At 38.3% G+C, this 21,409-nt stretch overlaps 2 protein-coding genes across 3 annotated transcripts in view; one reads left to right on the top strand and one right to left on the bottom strand.

The window, feature by feature from the left end:
* Positions 1-21,409, top strand: part of LOC106699860 (transmembrane protein 132D-like) — a 46,951-nt gene that overhangs the window by 22,435 nt on the left and 3,107 nt on the right. For both annotated transcript variants that reach the window (XM_023343185.1, XM_023343184.1), the window contains exons 3-5: positions 3,936-4,073; positions 12,317-12,509; positions 15,103-15,246. In XM_023343185.1, the coding sequence (XP_023198953.1) occupies positions 3,936-4,073; positions 12,317-12,509; positions 15,103-15,246 (475 nt within the window). The remainder of the gene's footprint in view (positions 1-3,935; positions 4,074-12,316; positions 12,510-15,102; positions 15,247-21,409) is intronic.
* The window catches only part of glt1d1 (glycosyltransferase 1 domain containing 1), a 39,863-nt gene continuing 31,071 nt past the window's right edge, over positions 12,618-21,409 (bottom strand). Inside the window, exon 12 of the mRNA XM_023343188.1 lies at positions 12,618-14,972. Within this exon, the coding sequence (XP_023198956.1) occupies positions 14,961-14,972 (12 nt within the window). The 3' untranslated portion in view covers positions 12,618-14,960. The remainder of the gene's footprint in view (positions 14,973-21,409) is intronic.

The raw sequence follows: 21,409 nt of genomic DNA, 5'->3' as shown, positions 1-21,409 counted from the left end.
CATTAATATTTTATTGAGGTGGTTTGTGATGGACTGACACAAGTCTGAAGTGAGATGAAGCGAATACACAATCAATCACGTGATGCAAGACGTGAAAATGTGAAAAAGCTCGAATAATCTTGTAAAGCCGATGCGACTACATAGTTGTTGAATTTAAGCACTTCCCAGAAAGCTATCAACATTTCACAGTTGATCCCAACTGTGAAGCAGCTATAAGGGGACACTGTGTTGACACTGCATTACCATTACTGTGAACAACACGGGTCCGGCCACCTTCCATCTTGCTATCTGCTAAACCGAAACCAAATCAGGAACAAGCAGGTCCTTGTACTGAAACCTCATCTATTCTCCTTTGCTCATTTAAACCACACTGTGTGTTTTCCTCCTCTGTTGTTGCCTCCACCGCCTCCTGGGAGCGCTCAGACTGTTAACAATTACCCCCTTCTGTTTTCCTCTGTCAGTCACTCTAATGCACACAGAAACTGGTTTCAGCTACTAACCAGAGATACTCTGAAGCACCTTAGCTGCAGCTGTAACTTCCTTCTGGGGCTTTATTTTCTGTTCCAAGTTAAATGTGATTTAAGAAGTCAGAGTTTCTCTTTTTTTTCCGTTTTATTATTTGTGAGTTTGGAGTGGCAAAGCGTGTGGTAGAATACACAGAGAGGCGCAGCTTAAACCTAGGTGCTGTGTTAAAAAAAAACATGACACAAATTACTTATAAAATTTGCCACAGGATGTTCTCTGTAATCTTCTCAAAGTCTAGTGTGAGGAAATGTGGTTATATGGCACCAATAAATATCATAAATCAGGAGGAAGTTGCTCAATGCTGTTTTGGTTTGATCAGAGTTTTTATTAGAATCCAATAAAAAGCCTGGCAAATTTCAGAACTAAAATAAATAGAAATATGACGTTTTGTACATAATTTTCGCAAAATGGGAGTAATGAGGTACAAAATAGCAAAGGATGAGTACAAAATAGTGGTACAGCTTTGTGACTGCGTGAGCTGACCCAGAGCCACAGATCAGGCTAATCCCTAAACAAACAGCCTCAATAACCATAACACTGTTTTCTTCCACATATTTTTATCCATTTGTCTTTTTTTTAAAATCTCTAGTAACAATTATGTCAGAAATATTGAATGTTGTATTTAGGGATATATCAGATCAGATTTCACCTGATTCAAAAGAGGTGTTGTCGAACTCATGAGGAATACGTAGGCCTGTCGCAATAACAAATTTTGCTGGACAATAAATTGTCCCAGAAGTTATTGCGATAAACCATAATATTGTTGGAGTCCATTATCAAGTACTGTAACTGTAACGACATAATAATGCAACACATTCTCAAGTATCAATGAACTTTACATTCAAATTAACATTTAACCCTGGAGCTGGAAGACACTTTAAATATCCAAAATAAATCAACAAAATAACGGAAACATCAAATAAAATGGATTATAAAGTCTCGGTAAAGAAAATTGTCCTTCAAAAAAAAAGGGCGTGTTGAGACCGAATCACCAGACTGAAGACTTTTGTCATCCAGTTTTTGGTAAAGGGAGCAAAAACAAGAAAAAAAAAACAATAAATCATACAAATGGAAATTATTGAGTTTGTTTTAATTTATCATACGATTAATTGATTTACTGCGTATTGCGACAGGCCTAGGAACACACATCTTTTATATGCTTTTATTTGACATAAGAATAGATCATTTATAATTTGTTATAGTTAATTAACAATACACATAAATCCATGTGCTAAGCTCTCAATGAGTGCTTTTTTGCTATTAATAAAATATCTTCTACCCTGATGTCTTGTAAAGGTTCATGTTGTAGAAATTCAGTTTTGGTTTCCTCCAAACGTCTCATACAGTCACAGTTACTCAGTGACTTTATTTTTCTCTAATTTGGTGCCGGATTAATCCAGGACCCACCCACCCCCAAGCAAATAACACACAGCTAGCGCTCCAAATGAAAGAAGGCACCAAAACACAAGTTGGTTTAGAGGAAATTAACAAACACCTGTTCTGCTCTCCTGTCACAGATCTGATCTGACAATCTGACGTGTTCAGGTAGTTTGGAAAACTTGAGTCTCTCAATTCTTCCCTTCTTCCTCCCCCAAACTTTTCCCCTAAAACTGACATTCTAGTCGGTGACCTTTAAACTCCTGAACAAGATGCAAGATTTTGATAAAGGTTAGGCTTCCACCAGCTGAGATAGCATTTTGAACATTCAAGCTTTTACCCATAAGCACCCCGCTTCTCCCGAAAGCAGTAAATTGCAGAATTAGGGTTGGAGCCATTGTGATTAGGATGGTTCCCTCAGAGAAGGGACAATTTTGACTGATGTCTTTTAAGGTGTATTGGACAGATTATTAATTTTGAACCTAAACTAAAACTGTTTGCTGTAGCATAACAACTGATACGTTGATAATCGTTTGTAATGTAATCACATTTCTGGACATGATCTCATAACAGGGTCATGACAACACTATTAACACCTTTTTTTCCAGATTGGTCAGCCAGAGCTTCTTCATTGGCTGTTCAACATGCTATTGTTATGCCAATTAAAATGCTTTTTGACTTTTAACCAGTGGCGTTTAGCTGTGTGTAATAGACAGCAAACATTTGTTTTATTTACGAGCCAGTTTTTTTTTTTTACACTGGAGGATTTCCCTTGTTAGCCTTGTCGTCCTTTTGTGAACTCTTATTAATCAGGGTAATGAGCTTCTGCAGCAAGCAGGTGGGACGGAAACGGGCAACCTCCAGGGTGGGGGCATGAGCTTACCACGAAGCCATGCACACAGATCATTTATTCCTTTCTAATTGTAACCTTTAACCTTTTGAGATCTTCTTCTGTTTGAATTTAAAACAGCCAAATTCATTCATTGAGAAAAAGGAACGCCCTCCAATCTCGATTCCCTGCTGGTGGGACAGCGGGTCGTGGCAGGCGCTGAAGCTCCACGACGGATGTTCGAATTAGCTCCCACTTAGGCAGATGTGCAGTCGAGCTCCGACGCCGCAGGAACACAAATGTGTCCAAAATATTCAATGCAGTAGGTCGGTTTTATTTTATATCATGGGGATAATAATACGTGCAAGGTTGCATTCCTTCCCAGGGCTCAACAGGGACCTGCATTTCATTTTCCTTTTGGCTGAAACTAAAACCAAAGTCAGCAGCAGGAGCGGTGCTCAGATTGCTGCTGCTCTTATCGCAGATTATGCTTCCTTAGAGACTCGTAATGCGCTCTACACTTGTGTTTATCTTGAAGATTGGGAGATAAACCACACAGCTTTACATGCGAATGAAAATCAAAGAATTAGACTTTTTTTTTTCTAAACTGTCTACCAGAACCTGTTTATGCTGTTTGTGAGCAGGTCCCACAAGAGATTTGAAAAAACAAAAAAACAAAACACACACACAAATGAGTCAACGTTCTATTGTTGTTTTCTTTTTTTTTTTTTAAACTCGTCTGTCTCTCTTGGCCCTCGCAATTCTTACAGAACAGCATCTCATTAACGTTTGACCTACTGAAAGCTGCTTATGCCGGGGAAAGCCCACAGGGATGGCATTTTCTCCCTCATAATGCACACAATTTATAAATTAGTCAGCCAAGAAAACTCCCAATCCATCTGTGTATTTTAAATCATGAAAGCACACAGTGAATGAACAGACTCTAAGGTGGAGAAACTGGCACTGGGGGGTTGGATACGAGTTGCTACATAATAGTTGTTTTATGTGTTTCAGATACAACCCCCCACCCCACAAAATACACTTTCCTTTTGTTGAAAATAAAGCTCCTTTGTGATAACCTGCAAAAACTATTTTGTATGGTGCACACTGAGAGGCCGGAAAACAAGATGTGAAATATCACATACATATATAGACATTTCCCATTGGCCACATTCTTGACCTTTTCATTTGTGGCTTTCTGCAGAGCATCGGTAAAGAAAGGTGTGACCTTTCGAACAGCAACACCCAGCAACTCTTTACTGTGGGACATCACGCTGGATATGGGAGCAGATGGAGCCATTGCTGTGATTTGCCAGAGAAAGGCCCCCATACCTGGGAAAAGGTGAGTCAATGAAAAGTCAACACGACTCTATATCTTGGTCAGAACATTTTATGTGTGCCTAGTTTTTGTGCCTGCAAATTTTAATATCTCGTCATAACTATTCCCCCTAAAAATGTTGTATTAAAATACAACATTTTTGAAGGAGTCGTCATTTCTTTTGCACAGAAAATATATCCTGTGTCATATTTCGTGTCCTGCAAAGAGAAACAGTTTTATTTTTTGGGAGTAAATCTAAACCGTCCCTACTGAACAAGTCTGACATTGGTTTAGTGTCCACTGTCTGCACCGTGTCCTAGATGGACACTGGCTGCAGGTTCTCCTGTAAAACCCATTCTAAATGGGCATCTGCTGCTTATCTTTATTACCTACTTCCACTCTGTTCTTGTTTTTATTTCAAAACATTTGCCAGCTGCGTGTGGTCACAAACTCCTAAAATGCAGCAAATTAGTTTTTTTGTTTTTGTTTTCGCCCAAGACTTTCAAGAACCTGAGGAGTGTGGTGAGCTGCATCGATGCGACATTAAAACTATTTACGACAACATCTGCAGGTCAGTTGGATCAAAGTCGGCTCTCAGGGTTTCTGAGCACCTAATCTTATTAAACAGGGCTACACCCTCTCTTTATCTGGGATGTCCTTTCTACATCAGCAGTTTTGCACTGTTTACCTAAATTTAACTGAGGTAAGTTATAGGTTAAGTAGATGACTTTTTAACAGTACAGTGCCTTAAAAGTACCGACACCCTGTAACATTTGGTCTCATTGCATTCACAAATGATGCATTTTATTGGGATTTTTTTTGTGCTGTTGCACACAACTATAAAGTGGAAGAAGAAGAATAGCTTTTGGAAGTTATTTTTACGAATAGAAATCTGAAAAGAGTTCTTTTCTTTTTGACAACTGATTATCCTGACTCATCAACCTACTTAGGAAGTTAGCTAAGGAGAAAACGGCAGTGTAATTTAATCTCAATATAAATACAGCCGTTCTGTGTGGGTATCAGAGGTTTGTGAGAGAACAAACAGCATCACTGTATCTGTATCCGTCTCTGCCGACGTCACAGAAACAGCTGCGAATAAAACAATATTAACAAGCTGTGGAAATCTTAGATAGTGACACTGCACATCACTTTTAACTCACCATCCTTTCAGTGAAAAAGCAGTGATTTCATCATCATGGTGTGAGGCTGCTTTCCTTCAGCAGGAACAAGGGAAGCTTGTCAGAAAATGAGTAGACTTTACTACAGGTCAGCCCTAGAAGAAGAAAAAAAGCTCCTCAATACTGTAGAGGCCTGAGGTGGAGGTGTGCAACATGTTTTAGCCACTAAATGCAACCAGAGCTACAACTCAATGGTTTACAACAAAAGTATACTCAGCATTTAACGTACTAGATAGGCCCAGTCAAAGTCCAGACATAAATCTAACTACTGTTTACCTTGAAAGAATACACTCCAATCGGACTTAGTTCTTGTTTTTACCCATTACTTATATGGGGTTTCTTTTGATGTGAAGATGCAAGTAGAGACATAACAGGAAAGATATGCAGCAGGAATTGCATCAAAAGATGTTACTCATGCTCCACGGCACCACCGCCGTCTGCAAGGAGTTAAAAATTGCAAATACTTCAGACCCTATCTGAAAATAATTATAGCTGTCCTTTTTAATAGTTCAACATCAAATGAACTTTATGTGTTAGTAAGCACAGTGAAAACCATCTTAACACTTACACAAAATCTAATATTTACAGTCCTTGTCTTTGTTCTAGAGGGCACAGCCAATCAGCACAAAGGAAAATAAATGTTGCTCCTGGATTGGCTGCTTTAGAAACACCAGCCAACAGTGTGTCAAGTAACATTGGGTATTTCAACTTCCAAAGCTGCATTTTCTTTTGAATATTTTCGATATGGTCTTTGTAAAAAATCTCCAAATAGCCAAACTTCCTGCAAATAACTTTGGGTTATGTTACACAGAAAAATCTGTGTATAGGTGAGAGCTTGAATACTGGAACACACATTTTAAATCTTTTTCATCTTCACAATCCCACATCACCTTTATTGGCATATTGCAACAAAACACAATAAAGTACTTTTTTTTATTAAATCTTTATTTAACCAGATAAAAACCCATTTACTTTTTGTCACTAGGGTGTCCTGGAAGGCGTCAGCACTGGTCGTATTGGCTAAGACAGGTAGACAACAGTAAAAGTCATTAAAAATATATCAAGTGTGAACAATTTGGCAATAAAGTACAGTAGCTGTGACAGTAATAATTTAAAATGTAAAGGCAGTGGGAATTTAAGATTTGAAACACAGGCACTGTTGACAGGATTTCCGCTGTCGTCTTTTTCTTTTCATTTTGCCGAAAGCGTTCGATGAAACAAGTTCGGACAGTTTTAGCTCAGCTTGCAAACAGAGGGCGCAGAGACGCTAAAAGCTTTCTTCTCCTTTTTTGTTCTCACACAAAGAGCATAGAATGAACTTTGAGCATAAGGCACAACTGAAGCCTGTTCTCCGAAGAAAAGTGAATGAATAAATAAAAATGAAGCGGGCCAAAAAGGGCCTTGTACACCAGAGTCATCCAGTGTGTATATCACCCAATATTCAGCGAAGGCTTGCCAGCTCTAGAATGCAGTTCACAGTGGTGGGTGAGGTGACTTCAGCCAGTGATAAATCTCAAAGCACAGTGATATACCGGAGTCAAGGACTGTAGACTGCTGGGTGAAAGCCTCATGTACAATATTGCAACACTCAAGTGGCAAAAACGTAGTTGGGATCAAAATCTTCCAGGTTCTGAGGGGGAAACATGATTTGTTTCTGCAGTGGAAACCAAGCTTCACATTTAAGTTGGAGATTAAATGTTTCACTTGACATGAAAAGTAGATGCTCTGCAGATTGCCTGACAGGATCTGATCAGCTTTTTACTTTATACAATATCTCTCTTACTCTATATACATACAGTAAACAAGAACAAATAGAATTATTTTTTATTGTACATTACAATAACTACTGTTAAAGTCAATGTTTATGAGCCACACAACCCTCTGTAACAGAGAGAATTAGTGAATTCAGGTCACTAGACAACATTTTTTCACTAAACAACCTAAGGATTCAGGAAGGGGAATGTCAGATGTCAGATTCCCCTTTGACCTTATGCGACGTACAGTTATTACTTCCTGTTATGAGCCATCAAATCATGTGCAGCGGGTCTCAGCAGATAACAATTCGACCTAGTTGGCTGCTTAAACGTGATGTGTAACCGTGCAAAAACATAAAGTAGGTCATTGAAAGCTGATCGTTTCACAAATGTTGGACAACAAAATAAAACACAGCACAAAGGCCACCTCAAACTGGATTGCAAGGGTTTTGATCCGATCTACAAAAGAAATAGCTTTTTCTATGACTCAAATGTGTCTGCAGCAAAGAACATCAAACATGCTGAGCTACTGAAGGATTTGACAGCAAATACAATTCATAAACCAGGGATCACAACAATGTGCACACATTTCAGACCTCTTCATGAAGCCACACTCGAGATACTTATAACTAAGTATCACGCCATCATCTATATAACAAACCTGCTGTCCATCCAGCTGCCTAGCCACGTTGTTGTGTACCGCATAAATCTGTGTTGCTTTCCAAGCCTGCAAGTGAACCCCAAAGTAGGTGCTTTGAGATTAAATTCAAACAGTAAGATTATGTCTGCCTTTAGAGTGGCTCCAAGAAAAGATTTTATGACTAAGGCTCTCTTGAATGGTTTCCAGGGTAGGAAGAGCCTAAGTGTGTGCCGCCAAGTTTTGCAAGGAGCTCAATGAAGGGCCAAGCAATAAAAACAGGAGGAGGGAGGTAATTCATTGGTAATAAAGCAAATTTATATACTTGAATATTGGTTTAAATCATTATTGTTTGCTTAACTAAGCTCTTTTTTATATAACTGACAACTTGTTTGCTTTAAACAGAGGCAGGGCATTAAGCCTCTGGACGTTGGTTTGACCTTGTTATGTTGTTTTCCCCACTTGTTGTGGATTATGATACTGTTTACAACAACATCTATGTTGGTGAACATATTTCTTTCACCATTATGGCTAATCCTCTCTAAAAATGCGACAAAGTACGCAGGACTCCTGCTGAGGGTGTCTGCTGTCGCAACTCTTTTGGGATTTTTGTGACTTTATGCCTTGCTAGCCTTCGTCAGCTCAACCAGTATTTGCTGTATCAGTACACTGTGGCTGTTTTTGTTGTTGTTGTTTTCCCATGCTCCATTGAAGGAGCTTGGCTTGGATCTTAATAAACTTGCAGGCAGATTGCAAGCAATAAAAACATAGCCGACGAGGTTGTTGATCATTCCTCTGCGAGCTTACAAACTATGACAGGGGCGTGTAGCATGGCAACATTGCCTATCATATGGATATCTGTGTTAATGCAGACTTAAGGGGATGTGCTCTGCCTGCTGATGTGAGCCAAGCATATCTTCTTGTAATACTTGACCAGAATGCGATTACTATCTTTTAATCTCAGGTCTCTGAGCAATATGTTACAATGATTAAATTACACTAAATCTTTCTTTTGCCCTTAATAAGGAAAATCCTTTAGCATGCTTTGCTTTTGAGGTTGGAATTTAATAAAGGATTCATGCATATGATTTGTAATTCCACATCACCGTCGAGCCAGTAGCACAGTGTGTCCGTGATGCAGCCCCTAGTTATGCAGCAAAAAAGGGCTTGGTGAGTCTGCACAACTCTGACACTGATTTATAACTTGTGCACACTGTGGAGAGTCTGATAAAGTCCATGATGTTATGTGCATGCTTATTTTGTTTTGCCCCACCAATAAATCTTCTCTGTTGTTCAATGGCACGCCAAGGAATAAAAGCTAAAATACAAACCGGGGACATGGCAGAAAAAATTCAATGCGAAGTAGCAGAGCACCCTGCTCCAGCAGGCTTCAGGAAAAGGCCACTATAACTTACAGAGACCAATACCTTTTGCTAACTGTGCAGAATGCCACTGTCCCTAGAACACCTCATATCCCATTCATATGTAAGACTTGCAGACATTCCCAGTGAAATGATATCTGCAAAAAGATAAAAAAAAAGATCTTTTTTTATGTTTCTCTAAAAAAAGCCTCAAGTTGCAGAATCCTCTTCAGTGCTGAAAAATGGGCCAGGCCATATCTTGTCTCAGTTTCTCAGATCACACATAGAAATGTCTTCTTTCATGGGGCGAAATTCATAACATGTCACAATGAATTTTTTGCCGGATATTGCTTAAAGTCTGGTCGCTTGGAAGAAACGGGTCTTTTGAAGAGTACACAATTATTTGAAAATAAAGTATGTTAGATTTAGGGATGGACTTTTAAAAACCAAGATGCACATTATTTTTCTAACAGACAATGAAAAAGGGTTGATAATTACTTTTTTTCAAGCTTGGTGAAATTTGATACATCAATAGCACAATAATCTCAATATAAGATGCTAAAGTATTTCAAAATGGTTAAAAAATAAAACTGCAATGACATTTACTAGGCGTGCCATCTCACAGTCTGATAGTTGAAATAGTCCAGTAAAAGTCCTAACCTCCAGTATTGTACAATGGCTATTCTTGATATGAGCAACATAGGCTAACACTCAAAGTGCTGTTGTGTTGGGAGAGCGCCACCCTAAAGTTTTTTATTGCTTACTTTTTACTTTCATGTGGAGTGGGCACTGATGGAGTTTAGAAAAATTTGCATCTGATTCCCAAACCCCTATTTGGCCCCAAGCAAAAGCAATTTTTCACCCCCTTTGATTGAATTTTGAGACATCTCTAGTTTAAAATCTAAAATACTTAAAGCGGTTATACAGAAACTGGATTTGCTACAATCAACAAATTTACGCTAAAAATAGTATGAGATTCTTTAAACCCCTTATTGTATTTGTGAGAATACAAAAACGCATCTTTATAATTTTTTGCTGTTCCAGTTCATGACATTGCATGAAGATTGCATTATGCTTACCTGTCAAAGATGGACAGACATATAATGCACTAAATATGGATGGATTCAAATATATTTTCAGCTTAAGAAGCCTTTTTATATTTGAATTCCAACTTCTCCCTTTTTACAAAATATTTGATATCATGCCTGCTGTCAGTTTAGTAGTTGAATAGTCTCTCGCTCCTTGTGTAGCGATTACTCGCTCAATCACTCCATTAATGAGAAATCTATACAAATGTCTGCTTGTGGAGAGGCTATAGCCCTGGCAGTGGAGAGATCTCACTTTCTGTTGGTCAAGAGATCTGTTGATCTACCTGGTGAGAGATCTATGTGTCTGTGATACAGTCTATCACACCAGTTGTTTGGAGAGTTACGTCATTGGGGGTCAAGAGTTCTCTCCAATTGCTTTTTCTGTTGAAAGAGCTATTCCTGTGTTGCTTGAGAGATCAATCAATCTGTCAAAAGATCTATTGGTGTGTCAGCAGAGGCATCTATTGCTCTTTCAATTGATTATGAAATCTGCCAGTCGAGAGATCCGATCCTCTGTCAGTCATGAGATCTATCATTTTGTCTGTCCAGAGATCTATTACTTGCTTGACAAAATGTGAAATCTGTAGCTCTGCCTGTCCAGGGATCTATTCCTCTGTCTGGTGAGATATCGGTTACTGTCTGTCAAAAGATTTGGGGTGAGCACTCTAGCACTCCGATGGTTTAGCTATCAATCCCTGTCAGCCAAGAGCTCAATCACACTGTGAGGACAGGGATCTATTGCTTTGTTGGTTAAGAGATCTCTCTCTCACTTTGTTACTCTGTCAGACAGAATAATCTATTGGTCAGGAGATCTATCACTTTGTCACTTGAGACATGTGTTGGTTGAAAGATTTGTTGCAGTTTATTTTGAGAGATCTATCAGTCTGCCTGTTATAGTTTGAGAGATGTCTTCTCTGTCAAGTAATCTATTGCTCTGTCAGCCAAGAAATCGGACACTCTGTTGGTCAAGTGATCCAGTGACTATCTGGTGAGAGACCTACTGCTTGGTCAGTAAAGAGATTCATCACCTCATCTGTTAAAAGATTGATCGTTTTAAGTCAAAAGATCAATCTCGCTCTTGAGCGATTCATTCGTCATCCCGTCATTGAAACAACCGTCAGTCAAAAGAGTCACGAGTGTGTCAGTCAAGAGATCTTTTGTTCTGTTGATAAATCTTGCTTGCTGAGAGATCTGACATCTTGTCTGTCAAAAGGTCTTTCAAGGTAGAATGACAGAACTTTCTGTAAAGACATCTTTCACTCTGTCTACAAGATACCTGCTGCTTTGTCAATCAAGAAATCTATCACTCTGTCTTGTTGTTGGTCAAGAGTTGTCGCTCTTGACCAATTCTCTCTCTGGTGAGAGATTTATTGTCCTGTCTGTCTAGACATCTTTGGGGCATCTTAATACATTGGAATATTATTGAAAAGTTTGTTGATTTCACTGAATCAATTTACAAAGGACAACACATTATATATATATATATATATATATATATATATATATATATATTAATTACACACTGAGTGATGATTTTACACCTTTCGTTCTGTTAATTAATATGATTACATCTAATGAAATGGTGTATTTAATTTCTTAGTCTAGATTAATGTTACGTCTGACTAATAAAAAACATTTGATTAATTGAATACAATTTGTAATAAGGCTGTAATGCAAAATGTGGAAAAGGTGAAGGTCTGTATACACTTTATGAATGCACTACACAGGTTGTTATTTTTTAATCTTTTCATCTGACAAACAAGACTTACTGGAACGCATAGTTTGATTTTCTGAGATGTACTTCTCTGTCTGGCAACGATCACTTTGTCTGTAGACACATCTATTGCTCTTACTTTTAAAAAGCTATCAATGTGTCCAGAGATCTGCTTATATATGACCCTGGATTCCATTTATGGAATAACCTCGACTAGTTCTACACAAATGCCTAATTTATCTTGTTTGATTTTAAAACTCCTGAATGATAAAGTAAACTTAAAGTCATTTTTAGTCCTTACTTCAACTTGATGAATCCAAAGATGGTTCTTCAAGCCTTTTTCCTTATATGGAGCTACCAAATGTTGGGATCCAGGAAGGAGTTCATATAAAGTTTTATGCCATGTAATATCAGTAATTAAATCCTGAATTTTAAAAGAATGTATCTGTATTTTTCTTTTTTTTACTATTTGTCCATATGTCCATTTAAACATTGCATTTATAGGCTCTTCCCAACTTTTTTTTTTCTCATCCAGACTTGAAAGCAGTCTGCTGGAGGTGCTTCAGATGGACTTTGAGGTTGAAGAACTGAGCAGTCCCGTTGACAGCCAGGTGATCGTATGGAAGCTGGAGCTGCCGTCTGCGCCCAAAACTGTCGCCAAGACTGAAGGAGCCATGAGGATTTATACAACTCAGAGAGACTTTGTTGGCCTCGCTCCTCTTGTGATGGTGAGTGAGATGACAGCTTTCGTGTCACCCCTGATCATTATGAGAACCAGCGTCAACATTACAGACAGCAGCCTCTCCGCTAACTGCCAACGCTTCGGCTGCGTTTGAGCATCGGCGCATAAAAATATCATGAAATGCACTTTGCTGTGATCCATTCCTGTCTGGCATGCATATGCAGAAGTCTGAATATGCTTGGGTTTTTGTTTAGGAAATGGCTTCTATTTTCAGCAGACTGTGACCTTGCGTTGCTGACTGTCAGCTAGCTGATGCCTCTCTTCCGTGTTGTTCCGCTCTGTTCTGCCGTACAATATGTGGTCATTCTCTGATCCTTAACAGCTGCTTCATATGCTGCTATTTCGGTGCCTCAGGCCTCTTTATCATGGTACACTACCTCTATAATTAATCCATGATATAATCCCCTGTCCCTAAACATTACAGCTGTTTGAATAACAATATTGAATCTTGGTTATTTGTCACTTGTTTCATGAAAATTCCACCAAACAAACAGTTTGAGGGGAGTAACATGAGTTTTAGAGTAAATCCTAAAAATACGGAGAACATATATTTTCTTTGCATCATCCTGCAGTTCCAACACTTTGGTGCTGGGGTGCTTTGGTTCAGATGCTACAGGATCCTGATTTGCGAGTGACATAGTTCATCTTACTGGTTGAGCAGAGTCTGACCATAGGCTGAGGGCCAAACATGAGATTTTCTACTTGGCTCAAAGAAACATCAGCTTCTGTTTCAGTCTTCAAAAGAAAAAAAAGCAATGGTAGAACTTTTTCTGACAGACCCTTCAGCGCATAGATGGGGGGTAGAAAGCTCACATTGCATATTTCAGTCTCAATTAAACAAGTTCTGGAGTCCAGGGACGCATATCTGTCTGCCTCACTTTCATACATAAAAAGCACATAAAACTGTGTCCTTAATTTTGATTTAATAGATAATTTAAGGAGGCTAGTCCCTCTTGTAGCACTTCCTACAAATATTATTCTATTATTTAAGTTTTATTCATGGCACATATGAGGGTTTTGCTGAAGGCCAAGTTAAACATAGTAAATGGGTCTGTAAAGAACAGGACAGGATTGCAGAACTAGATTGCTTCATTTTAAACAGGAGGCCTGGATTTCAAGGCCATTTTATTTGCTACTGATTTCAGGTACACATTTGACCAAATGTCTCCTCTTTATCCACTCAATGCGTTTTTAGAAGTAGATGTTAGTGCATAAACTTACTCAAACACCTTCATATCATCAAATATTTGCCTTTCTCATCTGTCTGGTTCAGTTATGAACAGCTATAATTAAAGTTTTAGGGACAATCACGCCATGCACCGGATTGATTTGATGAATGTAATGATGATCCTTCACTGTGCAGTCCAAGAGACATAAATGTGTCACTCTGGAAGTCGTAATGCACTGAAAGTCCTCACACTAAAATATTTAAAGCAGATAAATGAACTAAACCAGCATAGTTACCATGTCATAATTTTTGAAAAGCCTGTTTCCTGAATGGCTTATCATCTTTATTCAGTGTAAGCTGAGTAGCTTTTTTGGTTCTCACACACTTCACATAAATGTTTAATGGGATTCAGGTGGTCATTCTCTGAGTTAAATTGGTTACCCATATAACCAATAATATATATGCATTATTGGTTAAATACCTGTGTGTTATTGGTTAAATGGGTAGCACTGAACAGGTCACAGCATGAACTAATGCTTGCTTGTTTGCCAGCAAGCAATTGTTTCTCTATATTCAAGGGTCCGGACTCTCTGTTTGAAGCAAAGAGTGAAATAATGGGCTGGTTCTTACCAGTCTAGTACAGTTTCAGTCACTCTATGCTTTCTTGTCCTTGAGTATTTTTTTGTTTATTTTGTACTTTAAGTTTTTTTTTTTAATTAAGAACTGCAAGAGGTAATGCGTTTACCACAATATTACAATCTTCCATTTAAAAAAAAATCTGTCATTAATTTTTAAGTTAAAGAACACTAAACCTAGCACAGATGGGTGTCAAGCTAAGAATGAACATGCTGCACACATCTTAAAGTTATCAGTTATCAAAAAGGAGATAAAAAGATTTCCCCTGCTTCAAAGATGAAGTATTTTTTTAAGAGAAAATACAGACCAGGACACCACATTCAGTTCATGACTGGTTATGTTCCATCCTCTGGTGAAGGGCAGCAACACTTCAGACTAAACACCACAGCTCATTTTCAGTCCATTTCTACTAGTGTTTGACCACGCTTGAAATGTTACAGCTTCCTTTGGAAGGACATGCTTGAGCAGAGAAATCAGGCTTCATCTCTCCTCGCCCTGTCAACTGTGTGTTGACCTGGTGATTACCTCTCCTCCTCTCAGCTCAGCTCCATCCTTGACTTCCCAAAGGGACAATGGCCTTTTTATGACTTCAGCGCTTCGACGTCAGTGAGCTAGCCATCACCACCATTGCCTTTAGTCTTTCTCCTGGATAGGAGTTGTAAAAAAAAATAAATAACATTCAGTGTCTGAATCATACATATTTTTAAACATGGAAACATTGAAATGTTATATTTGCTGTTCTGATGACATTGCTTGATCTTTACATTCCCTGCAGGACACAGAGATCCTGAACACAGCTGTACTGACTGGAAAGAAAGTAGTGATGCCTGTGAGGACGGTGGCTGTGGAAGAAGATGGATTGGTCACAGATGTCTCTGACTACACAGACTGCACTTCCACTGATGAAGATGTTCTCAAGGTACAATCTTTGGATCATTGAATTCAATCTTTCCACAGTTGAAACCTAAAGTTTACATACACAACAAGCAGACCAAACTTCTCTCGTTTTGCGTCAACTAAAATTACAAAAATGATTTCTATCTGTTAAATTCCACAACAGTCAGAGAAAGCTTATGTCAGAGATTTATTTGATAATGTACAAGTATCTCTGTTTTTTCTCATAATGTAATGATGGTCATTATGGCAAAACAGCTCCACGTATGAACATCTTTGTCATTGTGTGCATTTGCAAACTGCAATCTGCCTCTTTTGAGTTTGTTCTGGAGTAATGGCTTCCTCCTTGCTGAGTGGCCTTTCAGTCCATGCCGGTACAGGACACATTTCATAAGGATACAAACTTGGCACTCAATCAAATCTTCGACTTTAACTGCTTCTATGTTGTCTGCTAATTGTAAATCTCTCCAATGAACTGTCGGGATTTTGATTAAGTTATTACGCATTGATGCTGCAGGAACAGGAACCATGAAATAGTTAAACGCACACAATTCATTAATTACCTTCATTGGCTATTGTAAGTTTGCACTGTAGTAGCTTAATGACATTGTAGTAGCGATTGTTTGTCAAACCAAACATCCAATAAAAGTTTCATCAGCCACTATGAGGCACTGGGGTCAAGATTCTTCACGCAGGCAAAAGAAGTTTAATGTCCAAACTTGTTGACTGTCTTGGTTGCTTTTATTTTCCTTTTCAGCAAACAATTACAACGTTCAAACTTTCCTTTGTTCTCCTGTCTACGTCTCTTGCTCTGCATGAAGAATCTTGACCCCAGTGCCTTATAGTGGCTGATGGAACTTTTATTGGACTTTTTGTTTGACAAACAATCAACACTACAGCAAGTAAAAACCATAGGCCCCAAACCCAAATGCCTGCTGGTCCTTTACCAGGCCCCTACACTTATAGAAAGTGGACTGACCCACCTTACTTCCTGTCTGACTCAGAAAGAATAAATAAGAAAAATAAGAAAACCAAAGATAAATAGAATCAACAATTATTAACCTGCAAGTTAACTCTGTAAATAATACAAAAAATAGAAATCTAAGAATAAACTAACAAAATTCAAATGGATAAAGAAATAAAGAATAAATAGCTCCAACAGACATATTTAATATATTATTAAATAGAAAGAAAAAAAGACATTTAATTAAATATGTATGTATTCATGGTACATTTAATCAATGTTTTAATGATGTATCAATTTATTTAATTTTGCTCCCCAACATGAAACGCCCTTGCTTTCGAAGTGAATTTCATTTGGTTCAAACACCTGCTGAGGTCGACAGAATGGGATAAACACGCATTGAGTGGATAAAGGTGTTAAGAAAGTGGAATTATGAATGAATATAAAAAATGTGAAAGTGAATGAAGTAGTCCCTTTCAACCCTGTAATAAACCCGCCTTTTCCTTTATACTAAGCTCCTTGCGTGTCTGCTGACCTAATGGCTGCTCCGGTCACAAACATTCACTTTAATCTTCTTAGTCTAACAGCTTGACACTGATATCCTTCCTCCTCTGCTGTGCCTAAGGGGTATCAAATATGCCAGTGATAGATGGAGACGGATTTATCTATAATGGACAGCTCACATCATAAGATGAACGTGAAAGAAAGTGTAATCTGCTGTGTTGGCTGGCATTTTCCAATGTGCAGGAGAAATGCAAAGGCTGAATATATGTAAAGACATTTTCCAGTTGGACGTGTCATAATTAAGTATCCCACTGAAAAACTAGTGAGTCTTCGGTGGAATGAGGACTTTCTTTTTTTTATTACGGTTTGGAGATTACTACATGTTGATCAAATCGCCACTCAAATAATCAGTAACTCACCTTTTGCAGTATGTAGTCATATTTTTCATAGAATATGTGTTAATTGGGAAAGAAAATTACAAACATAGCTGTGCCAGTGAAAGCAAAGCAGACATTTCCATTTATTGCTCTGCTTGGCGATGAATGTCAAATCCTATTTCAGATAAATATCTAAAAACAGGAAGATATTTTTGGACCAATCAAATTGTGTCAAAAATAACTGGGGGGCCAGTAAACAAAACAGCATTCCTTATATACTAATGTATTAAAAATATATTTGCACAAACAAGGTCTTGAAGGTCACATTCTAATTCTAATTCAAGCTTTAGCAATGTTTCTTGAAATTTCATCTATGGATCATATAAGAAAATATGTCATTACATCTCAGTTGGCAAAAAGGAGAGTGGACAGTGATGTGGTCATGTTATCATGGGCTTATGATTAAAGCACAGCTCAGTTCTGAAATGACTCACATTCAGCGGGCTCTGAGAAAAATATTGCTCCATCTTCCTCACACAAATCTTTGTATTTTTCCTTCGGTTATTCGTGAAACAGACGCTGTTCGCCTGAACTTAACTGCAAGGTTTCACCAACTGAGTTTTAATTATGTTTCAATTAAAGTCTCATTCAGTTTTATTCTATTATATTCATCATTTTGTATCACAAGTACTAGCTCTGTAAATGCTAAAGTTTATGTCACGCTCTTTCCTATCTTTCCATGGATCCTGTTTTATTGAAAAATTGGTATCAAGGGTGTGAAATTTACTGTGTTCTGTCAGGACAGGGTACATTACTTCTGTTGTTTTGCCACTGTCTCATTTCAATATTTAAGAATTAAGTGACTATCTAGGAATGACATTACAATGCTCTCTCAATAAGTGGACCCAAGTAGTCACATAATTATTTCCTGAATTGATCAGAACATAGGTCAAGGTCCCAGTTTCACCTTTTAAGCATCCAGTATGACAAGACGAGTGAATTTTCGTCAGTGTAGAAACTAAATACTAGAGTGTGATTAGATAATATTGTTGTTAGTGCGAATGTGAGGTAGCTGAGCAATAATAGATGGTTCATTTAGCAGTGGGCAGATGTGTGGTATACATTGTTTGAGAGCTGTAGATCTGAAATAGAATGTCAAATCTTTTACTACCTCTTTTTGTAGTTTTTGATGTATTGATTCAGTGTTTGAAAATGCATTATCAGCTTGAGTTGCACGTAAAAAGTTATCTTTTCACCGAGTACATCAGTTAGCAAGTATCACATTTTGGAACCTGAATATGGGTTGGTACAGAAGCAGATTTATTTGGTATGCAGGGATGGCGGGACCAACTGTGGTTCACCGATCCACAGTTACCGATATCCAAATCCTTCCATTAAGGAAAAGGACAAAATGAATCCACCCTGTAAAAAAAGCTTTAATTTATGGAAAATTCTGTAGTTGCCAGAATTTTACTGTCATTTTACAGTGCGGAAAAATTCTGGCAACCACAGCTGCCGGTATTTTACCATAAATTAGAGATTTTTTTTTTGTGGGTTTTATTTTACAGTGCAGTAAGAGCATGATAAAAGTTGTCATGGCTACATTGATATGGAAATGAGAAATTTCTCTCAAACCTGAGGGTCAGAGGAGCCATTCTCTGCGCACAGCTTTAGAGTTTGCTTTAAAATTCTCTTTTGAACAAAATGACTAGTTCATGAATTCTATAAAGATGAACACTCTCAACTTTCCTTTAACGGACAAGACCTGCTGTGCATGAGTATACAGTACGTCCTAAAGTGAAGGACCACATTTTTTGTCTCTCTTATACACTGCCTGGCCAAAAAAAAAAGTCACCACCTGGATTTAACTAAGCAAATAGGTACAAGCCTCCTATTGGATAAGTACTGCATAGGCGATTATCTTTCAGCTGGCGACAAGTTATTTAACCCCAACTGATGCAATGAGTAACTCCTCATTTCTTAAACAACCATGGCAAAAGACACATCCTGTGGTCGTGGAAAAGACGTTAGTCTGTTTAAGAAGGGTCAAATCATTGGCATGCATCAAGCAGAGAAAACATCTAAGGAGATTGCAGAAACTACTAGAATTGGGTTAAGAACTGTCCAACGCATCATTAAAAACTGGAAGGATGGTGGGGAACCATCGTCTTCCAGGAAGAAATGTGGTCGGAAAAAAATCCTGAATGATCGTGATCGGCGATTACTTAAACGTTTGGTCAAATCAAATCGAAGAAAAACAACAGCAGAACTCAGGAGTATGTTTAATTGTGAACGCAAAAGCATTTCCACACGCACAATGCGAAGGGAACTCAAGGGGTTGGGATTGAACAGCTGTGTAGCCGTAAGAAAACCTCTAATCAGTAAGGCTAACCAGAAAAAAAGGCTTCAGTTTGCTAGGGAGCATAAAGATTGGACTCTGGAGGAAAGGAAGAGGGTCATGTGGTCTGATGAGTCCAGATTTACCCTGTTCCAGAGTGATGGGCGCATCAGGGTAAGAAGAGAGGCAGGTGAAGTGATGCACCCATCATGCCTAGTGCCTACTGTACAAGCCTGTGGGGGCAGTGCTATGATCTGGGGTTGCTGCAGTTGGTCAGGTCTAGGTTCAGCAACATTGTGTGCCCAAAGAATGAGGTCAGCTGACTACCTGAATATACTGAATGACCAGGTTATTCCATCAATGGATTTTGTCTTCCCAAATGGAACGGGCATATTCCAAGATGACAATGCCAGGATTCACCGGGCTCACATTGTGAAAGAGTGGTTCAGGGAGCATGAGACATCTTTTTCACACATGGATTGGCCACCACAGAGTCCAGACCTTAACCCATTGAGAATCTTTGGGATGTGCTGGAGAAGGCTTTGCGCAGTGGTCAGACTCTCCCATCATCAATACAAGATCTTGGTGAAAGATTAATGCAACACTGGATGGAAATAAATCTTGTGACACTGCAGAAGCTTATTGAAACAATGCCACAGTGAATGCGGGCTGTAATCAAAGCTAAAGGCGGTCCAACAAAATATTAGAGTGTGACCAGTTTTTGGTGGCGACTTTTTTTTTGGCCAGGCAGTGTATGTTCAACTGTAAGTAGATAATCACAGGAGGGTATTAGTGGGATGTTACACCTATTTTCCCATGTTCATTTATTTTTCTTCATTTTCATTACAATTTCGTTATCATTTTAACTCACATCTTGTGTTGTGGATTTCTGAAGAAACTCTTGAGCATTTCTTTTTTGTACATGTCACTTAAACCCCCCTTAAATATATACTCCAACACAAAAAGTGAATTATTCTCCATTCACAGTGGTAGGTTTTGGATGTGTCTAATCTAAGCAACACAAAACTGGTTTGAATGAATTAGTATTCTTTAGATCCAGACTCTCTTTGGATGCCAAAAATGCCCCTCCGGCTTCTGTGAAACTAAATCTTTACGTTTAGTGGCCTCTAAGTAGAAAACTAGGCATCTGGAAATATCAGCATTTCATTTTGACAAACAGTTGTGACTTTGAAAAAAATAATTATTGTGTTGCTTCAGATTCAACTGTTTCCCCACTATAGCGGAAATTCTTGTATTACACATTACACATACACATTAATAATGTCATTACAGAAGTCCAAGTCCCATAAATTTATTTTATAAAAAAGAAACTATTTAACGTTTTTATAAAAAGAAAAATATCAAAGCAGAAAATTAAGCTGAAATTCACATAGTGAAAATTCTGGCAGTCATTAAACCTTTGGCTGTTTTCATCAAGTCAAGAGAGAAACAAAAAAGAAAAGTTTAAAGACTTTTTTTGATCTGGGATTTTTGTTCAGGCATGCATGTTTTGGCTGTGAATTAATTTAAAGGGTAGTTTTTTCATGAGTGTACAAAGGTTAATTTATTCATATATACCTCGCAAATTATACCCAACATAAAAATTCTTCAAAGTACTAATACCGGCAGTTTATGTAGCACATGTGACATCAGTACCACAGTGAGAGAACCATGTGTCTAATTAGTTGAAAGCAGAAGAAAAACTGTTAACAAGATCAAGGAGAAACTCCTGATAAATGTCACAAAACGTCCGTGAGCTCCGTGAACACCTAAAAAACTTGCAAAGGTCACCTTTGAAATTAAGATGCAACGAATGCACATGGCGGTTCGAGCACTGATGTGAGCACCACACTTCAAGATATGTGAATTAACATAAAACTGCAATGCTGCCTCTTCCTAACGCTGTGGACTGGTGATCATCACGATGCTTTATTACAGCCAGCTGACGTTACGGTGGTAGCATGCAGAGCAAAACTGCTGCAAGCCCATTTGTTGTTGTAGGAAC

Source organism: Xiphophorus maculatus, chromosome 12 (assembly GCF_002775205.1).
Source record: "Xiphophorus maculatus strain JP 163 A chromosome 12, X_maculatus-5.0-male, whole genome shotgun sequence".
NCBI classification, from domain to species: Eukaryota; Metazoa; Chordata; class Actinopteri; order Cyprinodontiformes; family Poeciliidae; genus Xiphophorus; species Xiphophorus maculatus.
This window is presented reverse-complemented; position numbering and strand designations above follow the sequence as displayed.